Below are 27544 nucleotides of genomic sequence, written 5' to 3' on the forward strand. Positions count from 1 at the left end.
GTTTTCGTTCAATTTTGCGCACATTTTGTAAGCAAAATTTAGAATTCATTGGTCTTAATTGATTAAGCTACATATAAAGGTTTTACTGCATATTCAAATGCAATTAGATTGAAAGAACGTGTTGAGAAACTTATCTCGAATCGGGGAATTTACATACATAGAATGCATTTGCCGAGTCACACAATTTCAAAAAGTCGAATGATGTTTTAAGATGACTTTATTTGAATGCCTTCAAATTATATCAACCATATGTTATGGAAAGAACACCCCTACTCAGGTTGAGATAAAGAATGCCCTCCCTTCAAGTGGGAGACCAGACCTCCATTAAAGAGGATTGATTTTCCGTACAGAAACACAAACGGATTTATTATAAATAAATGAAAAATTAAAAATTCTATTCATACAGTTATAAAGTGTTTATCATGATATTTTTGAAGTAATGATACTCACTGGATGTGTTTATATAACATTAATATTCAAATATTTGGTTTGGGTAGCCTGTCTACTCATTTCATCCTTTCAGAGGACGCTTCCCGAGCTCAAACTGACAACTTTTGCATCTACACCTCTCCAAGTGAATAAATACGGCTAGTTTTCAATCGGGTTCGAACCCACAACATACGGCATCAGTCGCCTAGCGCACAGGCCACAGAGAGAACCGCTCGGCTAAATTAGTCCAGTCAATCTACGCCAAAAAAGGGGTCAACCTAGGACTAATTGCAACAGAATTTTTTTCTTCACCATGCATTTTGGAAAGGTCCTAGAAATAACATACTAAAAGTATAATAAAATCTCAGGGGTGCAACAGTGCCTAATTTGCATAAATGTAAAGGGGGCTCATTGGTATAAAATTGTCGCTGATAGATGGTTTCTACTTAAAATATGTGGCTAAACATGATTTTGATACAGGTTTTTTGGCTTATTTACCTCCTTTTTGGTCTAGGCAATGTTGTTGAAAATATTTTGTCGTCATAGAAATATTCCTCATTTGCATAAATCCAATATGGCCGCCACAACACTTCACTTTTCTTAGTTTTTCTCGAATTAATAACCATTTTTAAGCTACTACTGACAGCAATAGAATAATTTTTTCACATTGTATTTTAGACAAGTCCTAGAATAACATACTAAAAGCAGAGTACAATCTAGAATTGTAAACAGTGCCTAATTTGCATAGATGTAAAAAGATTATGGGTACAAACGTAGTGCTGATTGAATGTTTCTTCTAAAAATAATTGGCTAAACATGATATGTTATGCAGGTTTTTGGCTTATTTGCCTTGTTTTTGGTTTAGGTAATGTTGATGGAAATATCTAGTCGTCATAGAAATATTCCTAATTTGCATACATCCAATATGGCCGCCACAACCTTCACTTTTCTTTGTATTTTTCCCAATTAATAACTATTTTTAAGCTAAGTCTGACAGCAATAGAATTATTTATACACTGTGTATTTCAGAGAAGTCCTTCCATGACATACTAAAAGCCTCGTACAATCTAGAAATGTAAACATTGCCTAATTTGCATATATGTAAAAAGATTATGGTTATTAACTAGGTGCTGATAGAATGTTGCTACTAAAAATATTCGGCTAAACATGATATATGCGGATTTTGGGCTTATTTGCCTTGTATTTGATTCAGGCAAGGTTGATTAAAATATTTTGTCGTCATAGAAATATTCTTCATTTGCATAAATCCAATATGGCCGCCACAACACTTCGCTTTTCTTTGTATGTCCCTAATTAGTAACTATATAAGCTACTTCTGACAGCAATAGAATTTAATTTTCATTTGTGTATTTTAGAGAGGTCCTAGAATGACATACTAAAAGTCCAATACAATCTAAGAGGTATAACATTACCTAATATGTATAGATATAAACGAATACTGGGAGCAATACATTCACTGATAAAAGAAATATGCATATTGAATTGAGAAAAATGCGACATCATGTTCAAGTTATGTGTGCATTTATCTTAATTTTTGTCCAGGCAATATTTTTGAATACATTTTATCGCCCGAGAAATATTTTAATTTGCCTAAATCAAGTATAGCTGCCACTGCACTTCACTTAAAAATTATATTTAATCTACACAACAAGTAGTTTTTGTTTCCACTCTGTATTGAATGTGGAGAATGACAAACAAAATGACTATTAAGAGGGGAGACAGTGCATAATTTGAATAAATATAAAACTTACAAAAAGGGAACAAAGTAGTTGCTGTTAATATATTTCTTAAAAATATATTCAGCAAATTGATATTTCATTCAAGCAATTTGATTATTTAATGTACTTTTTGTGTTTGTAGGCAATGCATAAAATCATTTAAGATTCCTCATTTTACATAACTGCAATGTGCCCCTCCTACCACTTTACTTTTCCCTGTTTTGACCTATAGTATAAATGACTATATATAATGTTAAAAAACAACGGAGATCATTAGAACTAAATTTTAGTAGGGTCATGAAAGTTACATATCGCAAGTTTAAAGGCCTGTGTTGGCACCAGATTTTCCCATCAGAAAATTTACCCACCAGATTACAATTTCAATGGAAAACAAAAGGCTATTACACCTCAATCATTCTCTTACAGACTAGAACAAAGGCAATCCCAGGGATCGCGAAAAGTGCATTTAATGAAGTTGTGCATAAGACAGCTAATTTACCCAAATGCTAAATGGGTCATAGATGGTATACAAACCTGGTGCTGATAATCTATTTACGAAAGTGATTTAAGAGATAAGCTGACATTGTAAGGACTATGTAACATCATTTTTTGTTTTTAGTTCAGGGAATGTTTTCAAATATATCTTACAGCGATAAAAAAAATTATTATTTGCATTTGTCCAATAAGTCAACCATGTCACTTCCTTGTTCTAATTGGAATATGAATTATTTCTTCACCTTAAATACTTAAAGGTCCAAGAAAGGTATATTCAAAGTCTTGTACAAAGGGCTAATTTTAAAAGATTTTATAGGAAATGCCTACACTGTATTAAATGTAATAATTGAAACTTGAAATGTTTTACAATATCGTAAAGAGAGATTGGAAGTTTTTACTAACATTGCCAAATATATTTTACCTAATTTTGAGCGATTCCTCATGTGCATAAATCCTATATGATGACCATTAAAATAATTTTCTTTAATTTTTCAAATTGACGTCAACTTATTTTAGTTAATTATGTTATCAGTAAAATGAGAAGTTACATTAAGAGACACTACTTGTTTAAGTTATTTAATACTTTAAATTCTTCCTATCGAAAGATGTCCATTTTATAACTTGAATGAACATTTTGCTCAGTACAAAGAAATTGACGTGGTTATTTATTTTCTGTGTATTTTAACTCATTGTAATGATTATATACAAATAGGGCCTACAGAATGAAAAGCCCAGTAAAAATAAACAATGATTTATTCGTATAGTTCATTTCAATTATCTAGAGAATTTGCATAATGTCAATAACATTGGCAACTTACTGGAAGATTTGGATTTTCTTAATGCATACCAAAATGCTTGGCCAAATAACCAACACTTTGTACTAAGCGAGGCTGAAGAAAATTTGTGTTTCAGCTCTATTTTCTTTTATTTTCACCCTTACCCGTATTACTAATATAGATTAAGTGTTGGTAAAATGTAATTAAAGACCAGGTTGGGTGGTCACTGGTAAATCAGATATACTTTTGACTGTGTGCAACTTGCCTGTTCATGCCACATACAGAAATTTATGATAATAATGATAAGTAAATTATAATGATCATGATGATGTAGAGGTACAATTGTTATACTATATTGCCAATTATCATGAAATATGGATAAGGAAGCTGTTCCTTTATCAGCTGAAAGACATTACAATAATCAAAGGACACTGCATTTCTCAAAATTTTGAAATGTCTTGAAGACAACAATTGAAAATTAATATAAAGTCATATGATGGACTGAAGAGAGAGATTTCCTGTTTAATCTTACCGTACACAGCCATAGCATTTAAGGAAAAACTGAAAAAAATCTGTTGACTGAATCATGATAATCTAAATCACTGGTAAATGCAAATCTAGATACTTTTCATAATGTTACATGGTCTAGCTGCTCTTTCAAATTTTCATGACCGTGAAACAAGAAAACCAAAATGTGAAGGGATTTTCATCACAGAAGCTGCCGTTAACGAGTTTATCAATTAGGATATCAAATTTGGACATCAAATAATCATAAAATTGTTATCCTGTATTTTGAACCTTATGGAAGTCTCACCTCAGATTGGCCAGACTCTCAATTCCTTAAGTGATCGATCTTATTGGTGATAATACAAAAGTCTAATAATCTGCAAATGGGAAGTCCATTACATAACAGCCCCATGAGTGATACTTGCACATCTAAGATCTGATATGATACGCAGTACAATTATATCATCCTATGCTTCACATCTTTTCATTGAGTTGCCCTTCCCCATACTTATGGGTTCTACCATGAACTGCAGCAGCATGAATAACCCCAGAAGAAAGTAAAATCTAGACTTTCTGTTGTCAACGAAAGGATTCTGGCTGTAAACAAATGAACCACCTAGAGGAAGATGTAAACAGAGAGGAAGAGGAAGAAATTTTGATATGATAATGACCATCATAATAATTGTCATCACCACTACCATCATGGTGATTCAAATGATGTTCGTATTTATACTAATGATAGTTTAATAATGAGAGAGATGATTCACAGGCACAACTGTTAAGTGTGGGGAACCATTTATTAGTAACTGAATATTTCCATCGTCATTGAAGATAGTGACCAAAAGCATAAAATATTCCTTCAAAAATTTTAGTGCAATCGAACATGTTGTAGGATAAAATGACTGAAAATGACAATTGATGTCAAATTATTGAACACGTCAAATGATTTTTTATGAATAACCTTATCGTCGTAAAAGAAAGAAGAATATCTAAAGAAAGAATTCTGATTCCCTTTATTTAAATAGTAATGCTCTGAAACTCTTCTCTTTATTCATTGCATTTCTGAATAACCAGAAAATGTCAATGGAAGCTATTGTAGTCTTATTGTATTCAGAAGACCGTTTGTGTCAATTATGCAAATTAGGCCTTTTGTATTAAAATAATTAGCATGCAAATTAGGTCAACCTCATTTGTTTTAGGTAATTCTTGCAAAACCTTAACAATTTCATTGAGAAAAAAATTGTTTAAATATGAGCTTAAACATTCATTTTGTCTGAAATAGTGGAAAAACTGCGAATATATGCAAATTACTTAATTTGCATAATCTTTATTGTTCAAGACATTTAGAAAATAACTTGTTGAACCTTACTAAATTGTGTTGCAATGAAAAAAGTCACTTGAATTCAGTTTACATGTCCAAAATGTGAGTATAGCAGTCATTTTAAAGGCGATATATAGCAAATTTGAATATATGCAAATTTAACCAATTTGCACCCCTTATATTTTCCTATACTTTTAATATGACATTAGTGAGACCTTTCCAAAGGTCATGGTGAAGAAATAATTTCTGTTGCAATTAGTCCTAGGTTAAACCCTAAATTGACTGGACTAAATCTCCACTCCCAAAAAAGAGTGGTTCAATAGCCGGCTAAGTTGTTACATTTTTTCTGACTGAGACCGCTCCACACGTTGTAGAGTTCGTGAAGCACTCACACACGCATGCTCACTATCACACATCGCACATACAAACTTTATCGAAGCGAAGCAACGAATACATCGTAAACAAACGTAATTAAAGTAAACAACGAATACATCGGGAGAACGATTTGACACCATACATATTTGAAGTAACTAACGGCACCTCCTGTTCACACATTTTTGACAACTAATAAGGACGTTTTGGGGGATGATAGCCTGCCTCATGATAACATAACAATCAAATAATGTTTTGCTTAGCGACGTAGTGCGACCTCTCACCCTGAAAATGTGGAGTTTTAAATCTCAAAGAGTTTGAGACCGAGGGCTATGGGGATGACGACTATGTCATTTTTCGGTATTTCATAAGGTAGTCATAGATGGAGTGGTCACAAGTACTTTCATATTATGAAAAGAATGTGAAAATTAAGCAGTATCTGTAAATATCGAAGACATTCGCTTGTTATAGCACTTGATTTATCTCTATTGTCCCACTGTCATAGTATTTTTGATGTCAGGCATTACAAGAGCTCTCTGCACTCTTATCTTTCTTTTCTTGGATTACGTTAACGGATTCAGATGTGTTTGCTGCTGCGAAAACAAATGCATGTATGGTGAGTATGATTTCGTAAAGTTTGGAACAGACCATCGGAAGCAATATTTAGAATTTATCGGTCTTAATTGATTAAGCTATACATCGAAGTTTAATTTATAATGCATATTTATTCTACTAACAGATTGAAGGATGTAAAGAAAGTTTTCCCCGACTGGAAATTTTTCAACGTCATAAGGAGTCACACATGGGTTCTATTTCATACAAATGCCGAAACCGAAATTCTCTCAATAAAGTTAAACAGAGTATGTCATTAACGAATATTCCTGGACATATCAGCACGTGACAGTTGTGCTCCGTCAGACATGAGACGAAGTCGAAGCACAAACTTCACGTATCAAGGAACTGACTGTATTGGGTACTAACCGATTTATCATATACCCGTGCCAAAAATGGTAAAAATGAGAGGAAAAACCGAAATTTTTAAGTCCACATCTTTATTGCTCCTTGCGCATAAATATGTATATTTTTGTAAAAAAGTACCTTTTGATTTATATATCTCAAAATTCTCTCCATTCAGTTATACAGTATATATCATGACTTTTCTTGGTTTGTATCTTTGAAAGCAGAATATTGCACAGATGTGTTCATATCGCATTCATAATCGAATATTTGAATTTGGTAAACTGCTTACACATTACACGCTAAAAGCGGACATTCACTAGCGACAACTAATATAACTTCCGTACTTCTAGTATGTGGTATGACACAATAACATTGTGTGATACCACAGTCATTGAAGACTGCTGAATGCGCTTACTCCTCACACATTTTTGAAAACTAAGAACGATATTTAACTTGCCATGTTGGTGAGAGAACAAGCAAAGTAATTCGCTGAGCGACGTAATGCAGCGATTCGCTGGAACATATACACTTCCCAATCTCAAAGAGTTGGAAGCGGAAAGCTTTTGGGATAACGACCGTATCCCATAATTTTAAGAATTTTTTTGTATATGCGCCACGTGCCATCTGCCTTCAAAAAACCCACAGAAAGGATTAGGAATCTCAGAGAGTTATCACAAGAAATATCATATAATGAACAGAATGCAAACATCGAGCAATATCTATGAATATCACAAGACATTCGCTTGACGTCATATATGATTTATTTCAATTGTCCCGTTATAATAGTAGTTTTAACAGTAGACATGAATTACAATAGCATCAAACTTTATTTAATAAATAAATGGTTGACATCAAGGATATGTTATTAGTTGTTTGCATATTTCAAACCCTTTATGAATAGCGCTACCCTCCCCAATACACCGCAGACATTAACCGGAAACAAGTTACCTTATTACAGTCTTGGTACGACGCTCATATGAAACGAGCAAGGAAAACCTAATATCTCAACCAATTAAACTATATGTCTCTCGATAAAATGCTTACCACTTTCAAACGAAGAAGCCGCCGTGCCCTGTTCAAACATACTTTCAACATGATCCCGCTTCACATGGTCCGAACGATTGTCATGCAGGACGGGGTCGTTTTCGTCGTTCATAGTCACTCCAAATCGATTGTTTTCACTCCCGGAGGAAAATACAACCTTGATATTTTCTCCATACACCACTAAGCTTGCATCTTTTAAGTCCTAATGGATAGGAAATGAGTACAAAACATAATCAATCAAAATGACATCTTTGAATCTATGGATCTTGCGAAAATCCGATATCATAAAAATATATTTCCCTCATCGTAGCAGGATATTAGCACAAAACACTTACTTCACTTGGATATGACTTCACCACCTCGTAGCAGAACTTCAAACATCTCATGTCATTATCAGTAACAGTTGCCTTTAGTTGCCCAATTACTTCGTGGATTTCGTCGAAAGATATGCTCGGCCTGCAACGCTTTTCAAACGTAGTGATTTTACCGTATGTTTCTACTAGAAGAGTGTAAACGGATATGAAAGGTTATATCAACAACAATGAACTTTAACATATTTTCAGTTTTACCTATGACAATCTTCAACCTTAGCCCTGCTGCAATGGCCAAATATATATATATATATATATATATATATATATATATATATATGTGTGTGTGTGTGTGTGTGTGTGTGTGTGTGTGTGTGTGTGTAATAACACAGAATTACTTCAAGTACTTAGTAATGATATCTGTTACTTAAGTTTCATGCATCCTGCAATCATCAGACAGAAGAAGCAGTGAAATATTTCTTAGCTGGACAGTCTTGTATATGTATGATCGCGGCGTACCATTCTACTTGTCGGTGGTGTTAATATTTGATAAATAATATTTGTTTTGGTGGCGACATTTTGAAACCAGCTCCGAGCGTTTGTTTAACAGCGTAGATTTGTCAGCACTGATAATGTGTAGCTTTTCCGATATACAAAGATTACATCGCTTGTTTATGGTAGAGTAACTTGATGCTTTGTCAATAATTGACAACAAAATGTCAAAGACCTGCTTTTGTTTGAGGGACCAGACGAACTTCGAAATAGCAGTTAGGTGCCGATATCTTTCATTACGGAACGATTGCGTGTGATTAGCGAAGCGCGTTTTGAAGGTGTTATCAGTGAGTCCGATGTAGACCTTATCGATGTTGTCCCCCTTTGATACCATGGCTTGTAAACCACACTGATTATACTAGCCATATTTTTCATACAACCGTAACTCACTTTAATTGTGTTTCTATTGAAGATCTTATGAAGCTTAGACCCCTAAGAAGGTCTACATCGGACTCACTGATAACACCTTCAAGACGCGCTTCGCGCATTTGTTCTTTTAAAAAGCCATTCATCTGAGAGGGATCGACCAAGACTGTATAGGCAAACACAAACATTCTGGCAGCTGACAGTGTTCTTTCACTTTAATTCTTTGAAGGAAACGTGAGAGTGGGGAAAGTCGTTCGAAAAGTCAAATCGACGTGTCAGGTCAATTCTACAGTTAGCAGCTAAATAAGAACAATTTCGTATTAAGAAGGACATTAGGTGACAATGCCCGTAAAAACTTTCGTCAGATAACATTACATTCTCTTCCGTTGCTGTTGTGCATTGGCAAAATGTATTCGGTTCGCAGCAATCAACGTTTTAACGGGACATTAAACCACTAGACAGAAGTAAAAGTACAATAATACGGTATAGAGCAGACATGTCCTTAATGACGAAGATATGACGACATATCTAGTTTAAGGTTGTTTGTTTACGAGGAAATTGCAAGTGTGTTTACAAATATTATGAACTCTGAAGTTTTAACTAAATCCAACCAATGTGTTAAAATGACAACGTCTATTGACTGGTGAATTTTTTCATGATTTCTGAAAACAAAGCTTCAACTACATTCTCCGTGGCTGAAATATGTGAAGACTTACCTTCAGAGGTAAAAACACGGGGCGAGTCCACAGGATCTTCAAGATCCATACTTTCATAACCGAGACTCCTGTGGCGTCTCTTGGTGTCTGTAGTTTCAATATGTGAAGGCTTCTCCCTATCGTCAAGAGTTATCTCAAACTCATTCGATTCATCTCCAGACTTGAATACAACAGTAATGCTGGTACCGTACACAGATATAATTGCATTCTGCCACACCTGATAATGTAGTGGGTGAAGCTTATTATAGACATCTAGTTTATCTAAGTACGTTTAGGTCTTTCTTCGATTTCAGCTATGCATTCCTTCTCAATTAAGGAAATTTACGATAAGGGGAATGGTCTTCCTTTTTACTGATTTGCATGACTTTTTATGTTCAATCGGTAGCTAAGAGTCGTTTCCATACAAATATTTTCATGTGCACTTAAACTAAGAATACTTACAGTCATGTCGCGCTCTCTCAAAAGTGAAACACAGTACCGCAAGAGAGACTCATCATTAAGTCGCAAGTGTGATTTGCGTGAAATCTCTGAGATGGCATTGTTGATCTGCTTAAATGTTATACTTGGCTGACACTGAAATTTGAACCATTGCATCTCTTCCTTTTGGACGCTTGAGGCTGAAAAATGATAAAAATGGCGACAGCTTAAACCAAGGGCTGCACTTGAGTCCTTACAAAGCTCAAGTAGAAACATTAGCATACATTGGAATTTTAGACCAAACTCACAAGAACTCATGTTGTCCAAATTAAAGAGATACAAACAGACAGGCAAGCACGGAAACGCGTATAGATAGGTAGATAGACAGAGATAAAGACACAGAGAGATAGACAGATAAATCGATTGATTGATAGATATAGATAGATAGATAGGCAGATAGATAGATAGACGATAGACAGACATATATAGATAGATGGATATGCTGATTGATAATCTCTGTGTTGATATGTTGTTGCTTTGTGATCCACTTTTCAGTGTCGCAGACAAATAGGTTATAAGGATGGATGGCCACTCATACCTTCGTGTACTGATTCCTCGTTGCTAACCCAATCGCTTTCACTCGATGTCTTTTTGTAGATCGGCCTGTAATTTTCATCTAATCTTATTTCGAATTTGTGTTTTTCGCCTCCCGATGTAAACACCACCTTAACAATCTTTCCGAAAACGGACAGCAGGGCACTGCTTAGAATCTGTAGTATGAAATAATGATAGTAGAACATTACGAAATGTGCGCTCGCAAGTGCTTTTGTTTGTGCCTTTTATAGATCCTATATAAGAACTACGTAAATAGGTCATGCTTTTACATAAAAGCATTTCAACCCATTAAGAATTTCAATAAATTTCGTGATAATGCAAAAAGTTATTGGGCTATGCCTGTTGGATGTCAGAATAAATAAATAAATAAATAAATAAATAAATAAATAAATAAATAAATAAATAAATAAATAAATAAAAAGAAATTACAATTTACTGTGAAATGGTATTAAAAACTTGCTGAATCAATTATAAGTCAAAACTGAAACTGTTTTTAATAGCTCAATAAAAAAAATAAACAAATCATATCAATTGACAGAAAAGACACGAGGTTGCCATCAGGTTTACAAGCTTTCCTGATTAAAGAAGATTTTGAATAACAGCTAGGATACTCACTTTAGTGTCGTTATTTTCTACCACCTTAAAACAGTGTCTCAGACAGATTCGATCGACCGGATCAAGGCCTTCTGGTGACTCTTCAAAGTGAGTGATGACATTGCTGATATGTTTTGCAGAGATGAACGGGTGGCACTGATTAATGTGTGGCCTTCTAGCAGTAAGGAGGTCTATATTACGTAAACAATTACAAAGAAGTAAACTACTGTTCATTTCTTCAATAACACTTACGCGTAGAAGTACTAGGAAAATAAGGTCTTGATAGACTGCCATGAATTCTTTGTAGGTTGTTGATATGAATGCTGAATGAACCAATTATTTGTTTTTATATTAATCTTGCAGATAGTGAGCATAAGTAAGCTAATCAAAAGTACAATATTACATTTCCACTAACCTATTTCATTACGTGCTTTTCTTTTATTATGAAAGCACACAGTTCTGCTTCCCTTCAAGTCATCATACTAATAGCTTGTTACAGAAATCATTGTACATATCGTTATGACGGCTCAGACGTTTGAAAGTACTGAACGTTTCGTGGAAATTGCAACAATTTCTGTATATCGATTGTACATACGCGTGCTTGAGAAAAAGGCAGTACATCGAGAACACATTCAAAACGTATCCTAATATAGAAGTTACCCACAATAGATATTCAGTGTATTCTCGCCTTTCTTGTGTGAACAATGTTTTTGGCGGGCGAAAGTAAAGTCTCGAACAATTTTGACGTCAATAATACTTCCAACAATTGACGTCAATAATACTTCCAACAATTTCAAGGAAACTTTGAGCAATTTCAAGTAAAGTTTAAACTCCCAGCCGCCTAAACAGCGAGCTTTAATAATTCCTACTCTAAGTTGTGGCAATAGTATTCTCACCTCCATTGTCATCCCAGTTCAAAAACCGCCCTTTCTTTGCAGGTCCAGGAATTTCTCCCACGGTCTTCCGCGTCTCCTGACATATTGGCTCGTTTCGATCGTTAAGAGTCACCTCGAACACATTGACTTCGAAACCACACTTCAAAACGACAGTAACACTGACTCCATATACTGTAATTTTTGCGTTTTCTAAAATCTGATGAAATGAAAAGATGTTTTGTTTTCAAATTTGATAAAAGGTTCTAGCGATTTCATGAAGGAAATTAATTACTTTCTAAAGCTTTAGTGTAGGATGATTAATGTTTGCATTACGGCATTCTTCTATGTTTTGATTATCCCATTGAAAAATGTCTTTCAAATAGATATATACTACATACGTAATGATTAAATGCATTTGCTTACGCTTATGACAGCGTTTCGCAGAACAAATGCATTGTAAGCGACACATACCCCTTTTTCCTGTTGTTTTACCAACGTGTAACAATACTTCAAGCAGCGTATGTCCCCGTCTTGGACTTGATTTGCTGATGACTTTAACCGCATGATGACACCATTGATGTGTTCGAAACTGATGCTCGGGCGACAATCCTCTACAATTTCTGTTCGATTGAAGAAAATAAGTTAGCAAAAAGTATTCTCTGGAAGAGTGGTCTTTCTTAGACCAAAAACGGATGCCAAACATCTCCATTGACTTGTTTACTATTTAATTAAAGGCGCATAAGTGACGTATCATGCTTTTCAGTAAAACGAGACAGCTACTTTCTCTGAGTCTGACGTCACCCTCACTAGAATAACTTGAAACTTTTATTGAAGTCCGCGTCACATGTTGAAAGACAGTGTATATTACATGGCTAGCTGTTGTAAGTTTTTTCCTGCCTGGTTCATCATCATTGCATAAGAAGTAAATCCGAATGACCGAGATTACAGTTATCCTTACATTTTAGATCAATCCTGATGTCAACAGCATAGCAATATGGAAAAATCTAACGATAAATCAAAATCGACAAATGACGTATAATGAAAGGCCTTTGACGTGAAATAATACTTTATTTATGTCGAGAGTTCATAATGGACTACACTCTCATAGTCTCACAGTTTAAGTACCTCCAAGGTGAGAAGACTGTTTTAATTCTTTGTCGTCTTCTGGTTGTCTACTCTGAACGGACGTCTTGCGGAAAATTGGTGTGTAATTTTCATCCAGTGTAACCTCAAATTTATTGCGTTCGCCGCCAGCAGTGAAGACTACTTTCAAAAACTTTCCGAATACAGATATAAGGGCGCTGTTAAGAGTCTGGAGCGAGAGAGAGAGAGAGAGAGAGAGAGAGAGAGAGAGAGAGAGAGAGAGAGAGAGAGAGAGAGAGAGAGAGAGAGAGAGAGAGAGAGAGAGAGAGAGAGAGACAGAGAGACAGACAGAGAGAGAGAGAGAGACAGACAGAGAGAGAGAGAGAGAGACAGACAGACAGACAGACAGACAGACAGAGACAGAGAGAGAGTTTACGTACACCATAGTATGATTTGTTTGTCTGCAACAAACAACATTTAATGAATACAGACAAAACACGTTTTGACCACTTGTGTAATTTTCATCCCATTGAATTGCAGTAAGGACATAGATATCTGTAATTTATCGTTTGTAGGTTCAACAGATGCTGTGTGAGCGAGAAAAATGAAGTATCATTCACATGCGTCAGATAGAACAGTAACATTCAGAAGCCATACTCACCTCAGTGTCATACTTGTCTACCACCGTGAAGCAGTGTTTCAGGCAAATACGGTCGACGGGGTCGAGACCTTCTGCAGATTCTTCGAATCGCTCGATAACATCGCAGACGTTCTTGGCAGAGATGAAGGGATGACACTGCTTGATGAATGGTCTCCTCTCTGTGATGGAGTCTAACGAATGTCATGGAGAAGAATATGAAACGTCAGTTTAAACAATTTTCACTAAAATTGATTACTGATGATACAACAAAATAGATGTCATACTGTGAATTAATTAGAGATAATAAACAGCCAAGGATGGTATTATATGGCCCGATGTGAATAAAAGCTTATCAATTGTGGGAATTAAATGTTAATAAAATATTTCATCACGGCTTTCATAGCCACATTTAAATTCTACAAAATCCCATAAATTGCGCATACTTTGTTGGGGAGAAAATACATAATGGAAATTCAGGGACCTTTTGATCTAAAATATGTTGCTCGGGATCGTACATAAACCCTGGCACCGCTTACTCTGGACATTTTCAACTGTTGTTCTGTCGCTTTTGCAAGTTCTTCGCTATTTACGTAAAATTCTTATTCGCCGTATATAACTATGATGATGAGGTATGCTCCTATCTCCGAGGTCATATGAACTAATTACTAATTCACATGATCCAGAGTATCCCTTGCTCGGCAGATTTAAAGAAAAATTTAAGGTCATTATGATATTCTATAGTTACAGATCGCAAGAAAATCGTAACCACATCATACCCCTAGACAATGTAATAATATCTAAATAAGTAATCATATCATAACGATGTTCGCTGCTTCATTGATTGGTCTTACCTTCGTTGTCATGCATACGGACCGCCATGCTTTTCTGCCCATGACCAGTTTTTCGCGTCTCACGGCATATTGGCTCATATTGGTCATTAAGAGTAATCTGGAACACATTTTTTTCGCTACCGCATTTGAAAATAATGGTACCGCCAATACCGTATACCGTAATGTGCACGTTTTCCAAAACCTGGTAATATTGATAGAATGTACTTAACCCGTCAAGTATTCGGAAAGAATCAGAAGGCAAATAGTGATGCATAAAACAAACATAAACGCCATAAGCTTGTACGTTCTTCAACGAATCGTTATCCTGCACCCCTTTAAATTAATAGCTAATAACTCAATTTACTTAATACAGTGCAAATTTGATTGTTTTGGGTCTGGGGTTGGAGTCATTGTTTGAAAGACAACTAACACTTACATTTTGTCTCGACTATCGTGAACTCACCATGCAAACATATCTGCGCTTTTAGGTGTCTCATGAATTAAATGATTTATGGGAAATCACTGACCCAAGTAGTGCTTCAAATCGCGAAATCGATCGCTAGTTTACTCTATATGTAGCAACTTTGTATCATTTCACTTATGTTGCACGGGACGGTCTTGCATTAAAAGTGTTTGATATATTAACCGAACAAGTTTCTCATAACACTTACCTGCTCTCCCTTTTCTTTCACCAATGTGAAACAGTACTTCAGGCAACGCATATCGCCGTCGTTTACCTTCTTCTGCGACGATTCTAACCGCATTATAACGTCATGAATATGTTTAAAACTGATGCAAGGGTAACAATCCTCCACAATGTCTACAAAGATAATTGGATTTATCAGTAAGTATGAAGGAAAGATGGCCATGAGCAAGATGTAGCTATTTATCCCGAAGCTCGAGAATTATGGCAACATTTATCTTGTCGAGACCTACCTCTCTCAACTAATTTGGGTCTACCATGCATGGTCTCCACCGCTTCATACTTGTTGACAGTTTTTGTAGGTGTTTGCGTAGTTCATGTCAGTCCAAGTCATCGAAAATATCAGAAACGAATTTGGTTGACCCATTGATCCGTATTTAGTTATATTTAGTTCAGGCAAGTTATATTTGATGAAATTTTAGTGGTAAATATACTCAGCAGTTTATTAAGCATTCGTCCAATTAATACGCCAGAAGCCGTGAAGCCTAAAGTCTGATCTCCCTTCTGAGTAAAACGGCTTTAGGATTTCAAATGAAAAATGCTGTCATCTTGATCTGTAATTGGGTATGAAGCAGCAGAATAAACTATTATGATGTGGCCATATGTGTGGTGTTTTAGGTTCCCATATGAAAAGTAGGGGACGAAACTCGTATATCACTCTACATGTAGAAATGCGTATTTTAAGAGCTAATATTAATATTATATAGGGCTCAGCCCTTGGTGTCGCGCCAGGGGTTATTAAAGATTGGCAATGTTATTTGTATTGATTCATGATAAACTGTAATTGTTACTTCATAAACGTTTATATGACAACTATGCCCAGTTTCCCTCTGATGAAAGCAGTTCACGTACGTACACGTACACGACGTCAAACCCTGCAGCAGGGCAGGTATAGATTTTCTGTAGCGTGTAAAAGTTTTGGACAAAAATTGGCAATTTTTACAATGATAATAGCCTATTGCGATAAACAAGGGACGTATTATGCAATCATTATCATTGCAATGGTAACCGCACTGCCCACCTTCCACTTGCAAGCTGAAAACTATAGCGTTCCGTCTAAAAACTGGCAATTTTTGAATCTAATTATTGACACAGGGGGCGCTCTTCTATAATTCAATCCCAGCATTCTTTGCGTATGCCCCCGTTCATATGCACGACAGTTTTCTCCCTTTATCTATATAAACGATATTTTGTATCAGCGACAAGGTGCATAATAACATTTACTGGCTAATAAAAGAGGTATATTTTATAAAAGGTATGTTATATAATTGTAATTTGTTTCGTTTTTGTTTATTTAAGAGTACTCAAAAAAAAACATGGCGGCGCCCATGAAAGAAGGGTACACTTCCGGTTACTCGCATAGTATATTATGAATAAGCGCATGCGTAGTCAGTAAGCCGCTGGCGCGACTATTAAGAAGCATTGCAGTGATGGTACCTACTTCCAAAGTTCAAGAATGGGCGACAAGTCGGTTCTTCTTGGTCTTTGGCACGTTCGTTTTGTTTTGTTCGTTGACTTTGTTTCTTTGTGTGGTGACAAATAGGATTTCCATGGCTGTTGAGCGTGATCTCAAACTGGTTTACTTGCATCCCCGATTTGAAAATTACAGTTACACACCTTCCAAGCACAGTAATTATGGCGTTATCCAGTACCTGGATAGGGAGAAAACGAAATAACCAAGTAGCAATTGCTAAGTTGCTTATGATGGAAGGCTCTGCAAGTGTTTAACAAAACCGCGGAACCGAATATTGAAGGCAACAGCAATCACAATGCCTTGTCATTCATTAAAAGAAAGCGTTCACAAACCTTACAGAGTGACAAATGATCTCATCGTTAGCCAAAAATCACTTGTGGCATATTTTCTTAATATATTCAGCTAATGACAAGACCATATAAGATGAAAATTAATTTGAATTATATATACTTAATTGAATTATATATATCCTAATTTTGTTTGTATAAACATATCAAGGTTGCTCCATCTAGTCCTGAGATGATACGCCTGATACTAAAACTAGGGCAAACATGATGCAACAAACAAGGTGTGACTAACTTTGATATGCAAATGCAAACAAGTTGACTTGATTTCCCGAAAAGCCATAATGATAACACATTATCGTTCCAAAAATGTTTTTTTTCAGGTAATTGTCTTGGACTTTCTGACAGACCAAAATTTACAAAGTACCAATTGAGGGAGTCCCCTGTCATTAATAGAAAACGACACCAGAGGCCTGTTTATGATCTCTATGTAATCATCTACTGGACATTCAACTATCAGTGGGTTCTGAGAGCCATCATGGCATCACCTACCGCATCCGCATGTTGTTCCACTATCGCATAGCAATACATTAAGCAGCGCATATCGCTCTCTGGTACTTTTGCTGTGGATGCTTCCAACTTTAAGATAACGTCACGGATATGTCTGAAGTTAACAGTAGGAGAACATTCCACGACAATTTCTAAAAGGCAAAGCAGATACACAATGATTTCACAAATTTTGCCAACTATGGTAATCTACACATTCTTTTGTACAGTCAAATCAGGCGAGGAGAGGTAACTGGCTGCGGTGGTTATACTTATATCGTTAGGCTCTAACGGAATTATTAAGCATGCCTGATATATTAAATGCATCACTTGACTCACCTAGCATTGTTTCAGAGTGTAAACATTGCGTATATTGTGAAGGAACAGAGATGATCGGCAAAACATAGTATACTGAACTTTACAATTTCTCCGGCTTTTTCAGGCGTCGACATCGGATCTAAAATACTTTGAGTGCTTACGATTCCAACTGTCACAAACTCAATAGAGCATTGTACCTTCGTGATTTGAGTCCATTGTATCATCTTGCAATTCGTTAGGAATGTGTATTTTACGACAAATTGGTGTATAATTTTCATCTAAAGTGACCTCAAACTTATTCCGTTCACCTCCAGCAGTGAACACTGCCTTTATAGACTTTCCGAAAACAGATAATAGGGCACTGCTGAGCGTCTGCAAGTGTGTGTAAGAGAGAGAAAGAATGAGAGAGAGAGGACAGAGAGGGAAAAAGATAGAGTCACAGAGTCAGACAAAACAGAGTCAGTCAGTCAGACAGACACAGACTGACATAGAAAAAGATGGACAGAAAACAGGAACAAACAACCAGAGACAGGCAGAACGATTTATATATATATATATATATATATATATATATATATATATATATATATATAAACACAAATTACCTCAAGTACAAAGTAATGATATATGTTACTTAAGTTTCATGAATCCTGCAGTATTCAGGTAGAAGTGAAAGGATTCTTAGCTCTACACTCTCATTTATATGTTTGGGACATAGCATTCTATTTAAAGGTGGTGTTAAACTTTGATAAATAATATTTGGTTTTGGTGGTGACATTTCGAAACCAACTCAGAGCATTTGTTTGACAGCATAGATTTGTCAGCATTAATATGTAGCTTTTGTGATTTACAAAGATCACATCGCTTGCTTATGTTACAGTAACTCGATGCTTTGTCAATAGTTGACCAAGAAATGTAAAAGACTTGCTTCTTTTCTTTTAAGGACCAAACAAACTTTGTGCTGATGTGTTTCGTTACTGACCGATTGCATGTGATTAGCAAAGTGCGTCTTGAAGGTGTTATCAGTGATGTCGATGTAAACCTTCTCCCCGTGTTGTCCCCTTAGATATCTTGGCCTTGTAAACCATAACCTTTGAATAGACATTACCCTTCAAGGGGTATGTAGACTTGTTGCGGCAATTACAATCAGCTGGTATTTCATGACATAAGTCCGAAGATCTCAGTCGAGACAAACCAGAAAATAATAAACTTCTTGGATGTGACATCAATCTGAATGACGGAAAGTCCCATCCGTATCGTGAACAAAACGACCAAACAATGTATGTCCACAAGTAGTCTAATCACCCGCCAACAATATATAAGCACATTCCTGATGCAATAAGCAAACACATATAAACAATATCCAGTGATAAGGGCATCATTAATAAATACAAAGGTCACTACAATACGGCGCTGATGACAAGCCGATACACCGAACAATTGAATATGTCAAGACCAACCAATCAGCGAGGGGAAACAATAACGAGAAACGTAACATCACGTGGTCGAACCGAACCGCTTTCAGAAAGAACGGGGATACTAATATCGGCATGAAATTTCATCAACTTGTTGACAAACACTTTCCATAGGGGTCTTAACTTCACAAGATCTTCAATAGGAACACAATTAATTAAAGTGAGTTACAGCCGTATGAAGAATATGACTAGGGTAACCAAATGGCATAATAAGAGGGTAATCACCGGAGATCAGCGTTATTACCGGGACAAGTCTACATGCCACTTCAAGGGTAACTGTCATGTCAGAGGTGTGGTGTACAAGGCAAAGGAATTAACGGGGACAACAGGGAGAAGGTTTACATCGACCTCACTGATAACACCTTCAAGACGCTCTTCGCTAATCACACGCAATCGTTCCGTGACGCAACATATCAGCACTGTACAGACCTCTCAAAGTTTGTCTGGTCCGAGAAAGAAAAGAACTAAGTCTTTGACATTTCGTTGTCAAATTATTGACAAAGCACCGAGTTACTCTAACACAAGCAAGGGATTTAATCTTTGCATTTCACAAAAGCTACACATTATCAATGCTGACAACTCTACGCTGTTAAACAAACGCTCGAGTTGGTTTCAAAATGTCGCAATATTATTTATCAAAGTTTAACACCACCTACGAATAGATTGCTATGTCCTAAACATATAAATGAGAGTTTAGAGCTAAGAATCATATCACTTTTGTCTGAAGATTGCAGGATGGATGAAACTTAAGAAACAAGTATTTTTACTTTGTACTTGAAGTAATTTGTGTTATTATTCAAAACGCTATGCTTTCTGCATGGGACGCTATAATTTCCTACGAGGACATATGTATACTTATATATATATATATATATATATATATATATATATATATATATATATATATATATATATATATATATATATATATATATATATATATACCAGAATTTTGTGTGTTTGCTTTTCATATGAACTGCAGGTTTCATAATGATTAGTACATTTTGCCAAACAGGCTTTCGATTTGCAAACATCTAGATATCTCAGGTATAACAGAAAAAATAACTTAATGATGTAATTCGTGGTAGTTTTCATGCTATGCAAAACAGACTTTGCATTCGCAAACATCCAGATATCTCTGATACATATTTGTGATATATTAAATTATGCGCCCTAAGGGCGCACTGAAAATGTAACTGAATGTTGCAATTTGTGGCTGGTATGATGTTTTGGAAAACAAAGTTTCAATTTGCAAACGTTAACATACAGACATCTATGATACATATCCCTGGTAAATTAAAGTTATGCGACTGAATGATGCAATTCGTGGCTGGTAATATGAACCCATGTTGCAGTCATAGACAGGAGAAGAGAGTCTCACTTCTACTGTCTATTTTGTAATTCATAAAGATTTGGGCCCCTCCCCCATCGCGAATTTCAAAAACATGGTGACCCCATCACCAAAAAGTCTAAAACAGGGTGACCCCCATGGATCAGCCCTCCGCCCCCCCCCCCGGCTGAAAAACCTACAAGCCCCTTAGAAAGAATAGACCAGAAACTAGTGTCTTCACACTCAAAGCGTACTCCGTACATGAGAAATCAGAGTTCAATAAACAAGCGCATTGAAATTTGACTTCTTCATATGTCCCTTCCTTTTACTTGCACTCTGTTTGAAATACAATACAATGTTTGATGTTGCAATACAAGATGAATTTAATGCATAAAAGACCTGCCATCTATTACATGCACCATGAAAGCACTGAAATTTGTCATTTGCGAGAAGATGTAAGAAGCATTGTGCAAAATACTCACTTTACTGTCATTCTGCTCCATCACTGTATAACAATGCCTTAGACAGATGCGGTCGACAGGGTCAAGACCTTCCGCCGATTCTTCGAAATAACCAATCACATCACTGATATTTTTAGCAGAGATGAAGGGATGGCAGTGCTTAACGTACGGTCTCTCAGTCGACAAGAAATCTACAACAGTGATAGGGAAAAGTATTACGAGAACCCAGAGTATTTCTTCACAAAAAGTATGATAGAAATATGACAAAGTTTGAGAGTTTTGGTGAGAATCTTAATCAGTTGATGTAAAATTGAAAGAACAAAATTCTCCCTTCCCTATCTATATGCATCGTCCTCCAGTCTATTAGAACTGTATATTTCAGTACCAACGTGTTTGAATATTTACTTAATATAAATTAGAGTCATACCTCCATGGTTTACACTTCTGTCAGACAACGCATCATCCACTAACGTCTCGCTTTCCTTATGATCATCATCGAGAGATACGTCTTGACAAATTGGTGTGTAATTTTCGTCAAGACTGATTTCAATTTGTCGTTTTTGAGTTCCTGATACGATTACAGCCCTGATATGCTTTCCGAAGACAGATATGTGTGCATTTCGAAGGGTCTGTGTAGGACAGGAAAACTATCTTAATGGCGGCATCGAAGGTAAGCAAAATTCGCTATTCATTGAATTGATAAAATGTTCTTCTATCCCAGTTCGTAAAGTTCGTCCCCAAAATACAAAGGACTATATATTTATCGCTTCTGCAAAGCATAATTATACTGTATGTAAACTTAGAAGAACTGAAAGAATGTTGTCGATTACAATACCAGAACAGGAGCTATGCAACAGAGAGTCAGAAAAAGTGAAGTGCTTGAGATATATTACACGGCCAAAAAAATTTCCCGGTAAAAGTGTCTTACTTACTTCATTGTCACACTTTCCCACCACTGTCAAACAATGACGAAGACATGATGCATCGATGGAGTCCAGGCCATTTGCAGACTTTTGGAAATGAGCGATCACTTCATGAATATTCTTGAACGTAATGAAGGGATAACATTCCTTGATGAATGGTCTCGCTGCTACAATGTTATCTAAGTTATATTGAAAATAACACGACGAAAACCAGAGGTTTCAATAGCGATTATTTTGGCGAACAGAGGTAAATTTGAACTGCCTAGTTAGAGAGAAGGTTAAACTTAAAACGCATTGTAATTTCAGAATTCAAAATACTTTGTTACCTGTTGAATACTGAGATAGAGAGATAAGTTCAATACGTTCTATATAGTCTGGTATGTGATGGTGCACTGCATTGTCCTTTGATATATATATATATATATATATATATATATATATATATATATATATATATATATAAATAAACAGATTACTTCAAGTACAAAGTAATGAAATCTATTACTTAAGTTTCATGCATCTTGCAATCCTCAGATAGAGTGAAAGGATTTCTAGCTCGACACTCTTACATATATGATTGGGACGAACCATTCTATTTGTAGGTAGTGTTAAAATTCGATAAATAATATTTGTTTTGGTGGCGACATTTTGAAACCAACTCAGAGCGTTTGTTTAACAGTGTAGATTTGTCTGCATTGATAATGTGCAGCTTTTCTGATATACAAAGATTACATCGCTTGTTCATGTTAGAGTAGCTCAATGCTTTATCAATGATTGACCATGAAATGTCAAAGTCTTGTCCCTTATTTCTTAAGTTCCATACATATTTTGATAACTCGGTGTCGTTTTGGTATCTCTCGTTGCGGAACGACTTCATGTGATTAGCGTAGCGCGTCTTGAAGGTGTTATCAGTGAGGCCGATATAAACCCTCTCTCCGTTGTCCTCCGTTGATATGTTGGCCTTGTACACCACGCCTTTGACTTGACAGTTACCGTTCAGGGGGCATGCCGACTTAACCCTGCAATTGCAATCAGCTGGTTGGTCCTCACGCTGCTCTCCGGATTAATTATTTATTTATAACGCTCTGCTTTTTTGCATTGAGCACTGTAATTTCCCTCGAGGACATCTGTATACTTCGATATATATATATATATATATATATATATATATATATATATATATATATATATATATATATATATATATATATATATATATATATACACTGAGAATCTAGGAACTTGTTGTTGTCACTCTACAGGCTGTTTCATACGCTAATTAATCATCAGGAGTGAGTATTTGGCGGGAATGGGACTGTTTATATTGTGTTGCAGGTGAGTATGCATATTCAAATATTCAAATAAGCGGTTGCGGCCAATGGCAAGTCAGTTATTAATGAGGAGGAATTTGCTGCCGTGTCTGAATTTTGAGAGGAATTCTGTTTGTTTGTTGAGGGTTGATTTGTTGTCTGAATAAACTATATGGAGCTTTTCTGTTATACAAAGGTTGCAGCGTTTGGTTTTATTTGAAAAGGGGGGAGCTCTTTCGATGATTGACCATTTGATATCGTAGTTTCTGTTGTTGTCTTTCAGTTTCCATATGAATTTTGATAGTTCTGTGCTATTTCTGTGCTTGGGTGTTTTGAATGTGTACTTGTGATACGTGTATCTTTGTTTGAAGGTTGAGTCCGTGGGTCCAATGTAGTGTTTCTGATCGTTGTTTGTGGTGACAGTGGCTTTGTATATTACTGAAGAGGTGAGGCAGTTTCCTGAAAGTGGACAATCGTCTTGTTTTTGGCAGTTGCATATTAACTTCTCTTGTTTCCTGTATTTATGCAGTATTCAACCCTTTAACAATCAACCCTTAACAAACGAACATAATTCCTCTCAAAATGCAGGCACGGCAGCAAATTCCTCCTCATTAATAACTGACTTGCCATTGGCCGCAACCGCTTATTTGAATATGCATACTCACCTGCAATACAATATAAACAGTCCCATTCCCGCCAAATACTCACTCCTGATGATTGCTTAGCATGAAAGAGCATGTAGAGTGACAACAACAAGTTTGATAAATAATATTTGTTTTGACGGCGACATTTTGAAACCAGCTTCGAGCGTTTGTTTAACAGCGTAGATTTGTCAGCATTGATAATGTGTAGTTTTTCTGATATATAAAGATTACATCGATTACTTATGTTAGAGTGACTTGATGCTTTGTCAATAATTGACCATGAAATGTCAAAGACCTGGTTCTTTTGTTTGAGGGACCAGACATACTTAGAGTGCTCGGTAAAATGCCGATATATTTCACTACGCAACGATTGCATATGATTAGCGAAGTGCGTCTAAAAAGTGTTATTAGTGAGTCCGATGTAGACCTTCTCCATGTTGTCCCCCGTTGATACTTTGGCCTTGTAAACCTCACCTTCGACTTGACAGTTACCATTCAAGGGGCATGTAGACTTGTCCCGGCAATTACAATCAGCTGGTCGATCTTGACGTTGGTCCCCAGTGATTACTCTCTTATTATGCGATTTGATTATACTAGCCATATTCTTCATATAACTGTAACTCACTTTAATAGAGTTTCTATTTAAGATCTTATTTGGTTTTCCACAGGAATACCACAGGAATATCACAGCCAGCAAGCCGGAGAAGAAGAAAAAGGAAATCACAAAGGTATTTCATGAAATGGGGCTGAAGATCATAATTGACACAAACCAGAAAATAAAAAAACTTCTTGGACGTTACATTTAATCTAAATGACGGCAAGTTCTGTCTGTATTGTAAACCAAACGACCAAACAATGTTTGTTCATAAATAGTCTAATCACCCGCCAACTATAATTAAAGATATACCTGACGCAATAAAAAACGCATCTCATCGATATCCAGTGATAAAGGCATCTTTGACAAATACAAAAGTCACTACGACGCAGCGTTGAAGTCAAGCGGGTACACAGCCCAAACTGAATATGTCAAGACCAACCAATAAGCAAGGAGAAACAATAAGAGGAAACGTAACATCACGTGGTTCAAATCCCCTTTCAGCAAGAACTTGGAAACTAATATCGGCAAGAAATTACTTCAACTTGTTGACAAACACTTCCCAAATGGGTCTAAGCTTCATAAGATCTTCAATAGAAACACATTTAAAGTGAGTTACAGTTGTATGAAGAATATGGCTAGTATAATAAAATCACATAACAAGAGAGTAATCACCGGGGGCCAACGTCAAGATCGACCAGCTGATTGTAGCCTTATTGCTGGGACAAGTCTACATGCCCCTTGAAGGGTAACTGTCAAGTCGAAGGTGTGATTTACAAGGCCAAGGTATCAACGGGGGACAACACGGAGAAGGTCTACATCGGACTCATTCATAATACCTTCAAGACGTGCTTCGCAAATCATATGCAATCGTTGTGTAATGAAAGATATCGGCATTTTACCGAGCTCTCTAAGTACGTCTGGTCCCTGAAACAAAAGAACCAGGTCTTTGACATTTCATGGTCAATTATTGACAAAGCATCAAGTTATTCTAACATAAGCAATCGATGTAATCTTTGTATATCAGAAAAAATACACATTATCAGTGCTGACAAATCTACGCTGTTAAACAAACGCTCGGAGCTGGTTTTAAAATGTCGCCACCAAAACAAATATTATTTATCAAATTTTAACACCAACTACAAATAGAATGGAACGTCCCAATCATACATATATAAGACGGTCGAGCTGAGAATCCTTTCACTATTTCTTCTGTCTGATGATTGCAGGATGCATGAAACTTAAGTAACAGATATCATTACTTTGTACTTGATGTAAGTTTTTGTTATATAGACAGACAGACAGACAGATAGACAGACAGACAGGCAGATAGATAGATAGATAGATAGATAGATAGATAGATAGATAGATAGATAGATAGATAGATAGATAGATAGATAGATAGATAGAGTAAACAGGTAAGTAGTACATACAACATACCTATCTACCCTACCTACCTACTCCTTACTTCTTACCTAATGATAATTTCACATCATCAATACTGTTGTATCTTGGGTAAGTGAACCTGTAAGTCTTCGATTCTGAGCCTGCCTTGTTAGTTGTCCTTTTTGCCAAGCCATACACCTCATTATATTTCCTTGGAATGTTTCTTTTCCAATCAAACACTTGGCGATATTTTGGAATTCCGAACCTGTCAAGACTGATTTCGAATATACTGAATCCGTCTCCAGCCGTGAGTACTACCTTGAACAACGTTAACTGCACGACAATTGAGGCATTTTTAAGTACCTAAAATAATGAACATATAATAATTTCATGCAGTGTAATGCGTTACAAATTTTGACAACTTGAGAGATCGAACGAGAAGGAAAGAAGGTAAGGAACAGAGATTTGACTTAGATAAGAAGGCAAGTTTTCATCTAACCAGACAGACAGAAACATGTCTGGATAGAAACAGAAATACCGTCTACGCAACATACCAGGCGTTCAATGACGCCACACGATGAAAAGATGAGCGGTTCAGAAAGAAGTTTAATAGCAGGATAATTTTCGTCTAGCTATTGTGAAAAATCTATGGCCTTTTTGGCGTTTGAAATGCATTTTCAAATTTCGATGCAAATGTGTAGGAACTGGCTATTCACCTCTCTGGAAAATCGCACTAGTAACCTTCGACAAAATTCAAGGCATTCTCTTTCATGTCTCAGCAACGGTCTCTTCCAATACTCTAGATGTCGTATTGCCTCGCTGACATCTGATTGCGTTATTCCATTCACTGCACTACATTTTCGCTCGTAGTCGATATATGAAGCCATTGGGCACGTTCTGAAATTCTTTGGTGAAAGAAAATTGATATGGTTGATTAAGGGTCTAACAGTGACAAAGTGGATCCAAACCGAAATACAGCTCAGAGTTACAGGAGGAGTTTCATTAACTAAAGAACAGTTTCCTAATTCTGAAACCCTGTAAATGACTTGATTTTATCGGCTGAGACAGTGGTACAGTATTCTTGTACTCGACATTTAATGTCCGAGTGAAGAGAATGCCGAGTGAAAATGTGAATGTATTTGTTTTTTGTACTTTAATCTGGGTGTGTTTAGATATGATAAGGTTATATCTTGAACTTAATAGATCAAAATGTCGTTATGCAACTGAGTGTCTTACTGACATGTCCGTCAATAACAATATTCGAACAAATGTAACGCTCATCTTACATTATCACATTTTTCTTCAATGACATTTACATGACTCGTCTGAACAGGGGTAGTCGTCCTGCTTACAATGCAGGCATTATCTGATTAAAGTCTATGGCAGTTTGGTGCGAAACAAGCCGAGGGAGTACAGCCAGGATAGAAGGATTGATTATTTTTTCCATTGTATC

The 27544-nt window shown here is 36.1% G+C and overlaps 1 protein-coding gene across 8 annotated transcripts in view; it reads right to left on the reverse strand.

Moving 5' to 3' along the window:
• LOC139131303 (uncharacterized) overlaps positions 1-27544 on the reverse strand; it is a 61842-nt gene that overhangs the window by 23714 nt on the left and 10584 nt on the right. For 6 of the 8 annotated variants that reach the window (XM_070697309.1, XM_070697310.1, XM_070697307.1 and 3 more), the window contains exons 2-21: positions 26808-26996; positions 26181-26454; positions 22166-22335; positions 21661-21862; positions 21255-21424; positions 18165-18339; positions 17656-17804; positions 16787-16997; positions 15314-15462; positions 14664-14844; positions 13834-14003; positions 13215-13401; positions 12561-12709; positions 12111-12306; positions 11236-11405; positions 10604-10775; positions 10030-10205; positions 9589-9805; positions 7979-8142; positions 7644-7845 (exon numbers count right to left, since the gene is read on the reverse strand). In XM_070697309.1, the coding sequence (XP_070553410.1) occupies positions 7644-7845; positions 7979-8142; positions 9589-9805; positions 10030-10205; positions 10604-10775; positions 11236-11405; positions 12111-12306; positions 12561-12709; positions 13215-13401; positions 13834-14003; positions 14664-14844; positions 15314-15462; positions 16787-16997; positions 17656-17804; positions 18165-18339; positions 21255-21424; positions 21661-21862; positions 22166-22335; positions 26181-26454; positions 26808-26978 (3655 nt within the window). In that variant the 5' untranslated portion in view covers positions 26979-26996. The remainder of the gene's footprint in view (positions 1-7643; positions 7846-7978; positions 8143-9588; positions 9806-10029; positions 10206-10603; positions 10776-11235; positions 11406-12110; positions 12307-12560; positions 12710-13214; positions 13402-13833; positions 14004-14663; positions 14845-15313; positions 15463-16786; positions 16998-17655; positions 17805-18164; positions 18340-21254; positions 21425-21660; positions 21863-22165; positions 22336-26180; positions 26455-26807; positions 26997-27544) is intronic. The other 2 variants (XM_070697308.1, XM_070697311.1) reach the window with 2 other exon arrangements.

This window comes from Ptychodera flava, chromosome 4 (genome assembly GCF_041260155.1).
Source record: "Ptychodera flava strain L36383 chromosome 4, AS_Pfla_20210202, whole genome shotgun sequence".
Classification (NCBI taxonomy): Eukaryota; Metazoa; Hemichordata; class Enteropneusta; family Ptychoderidae; genus Ptychodera; species Ptychodera flava.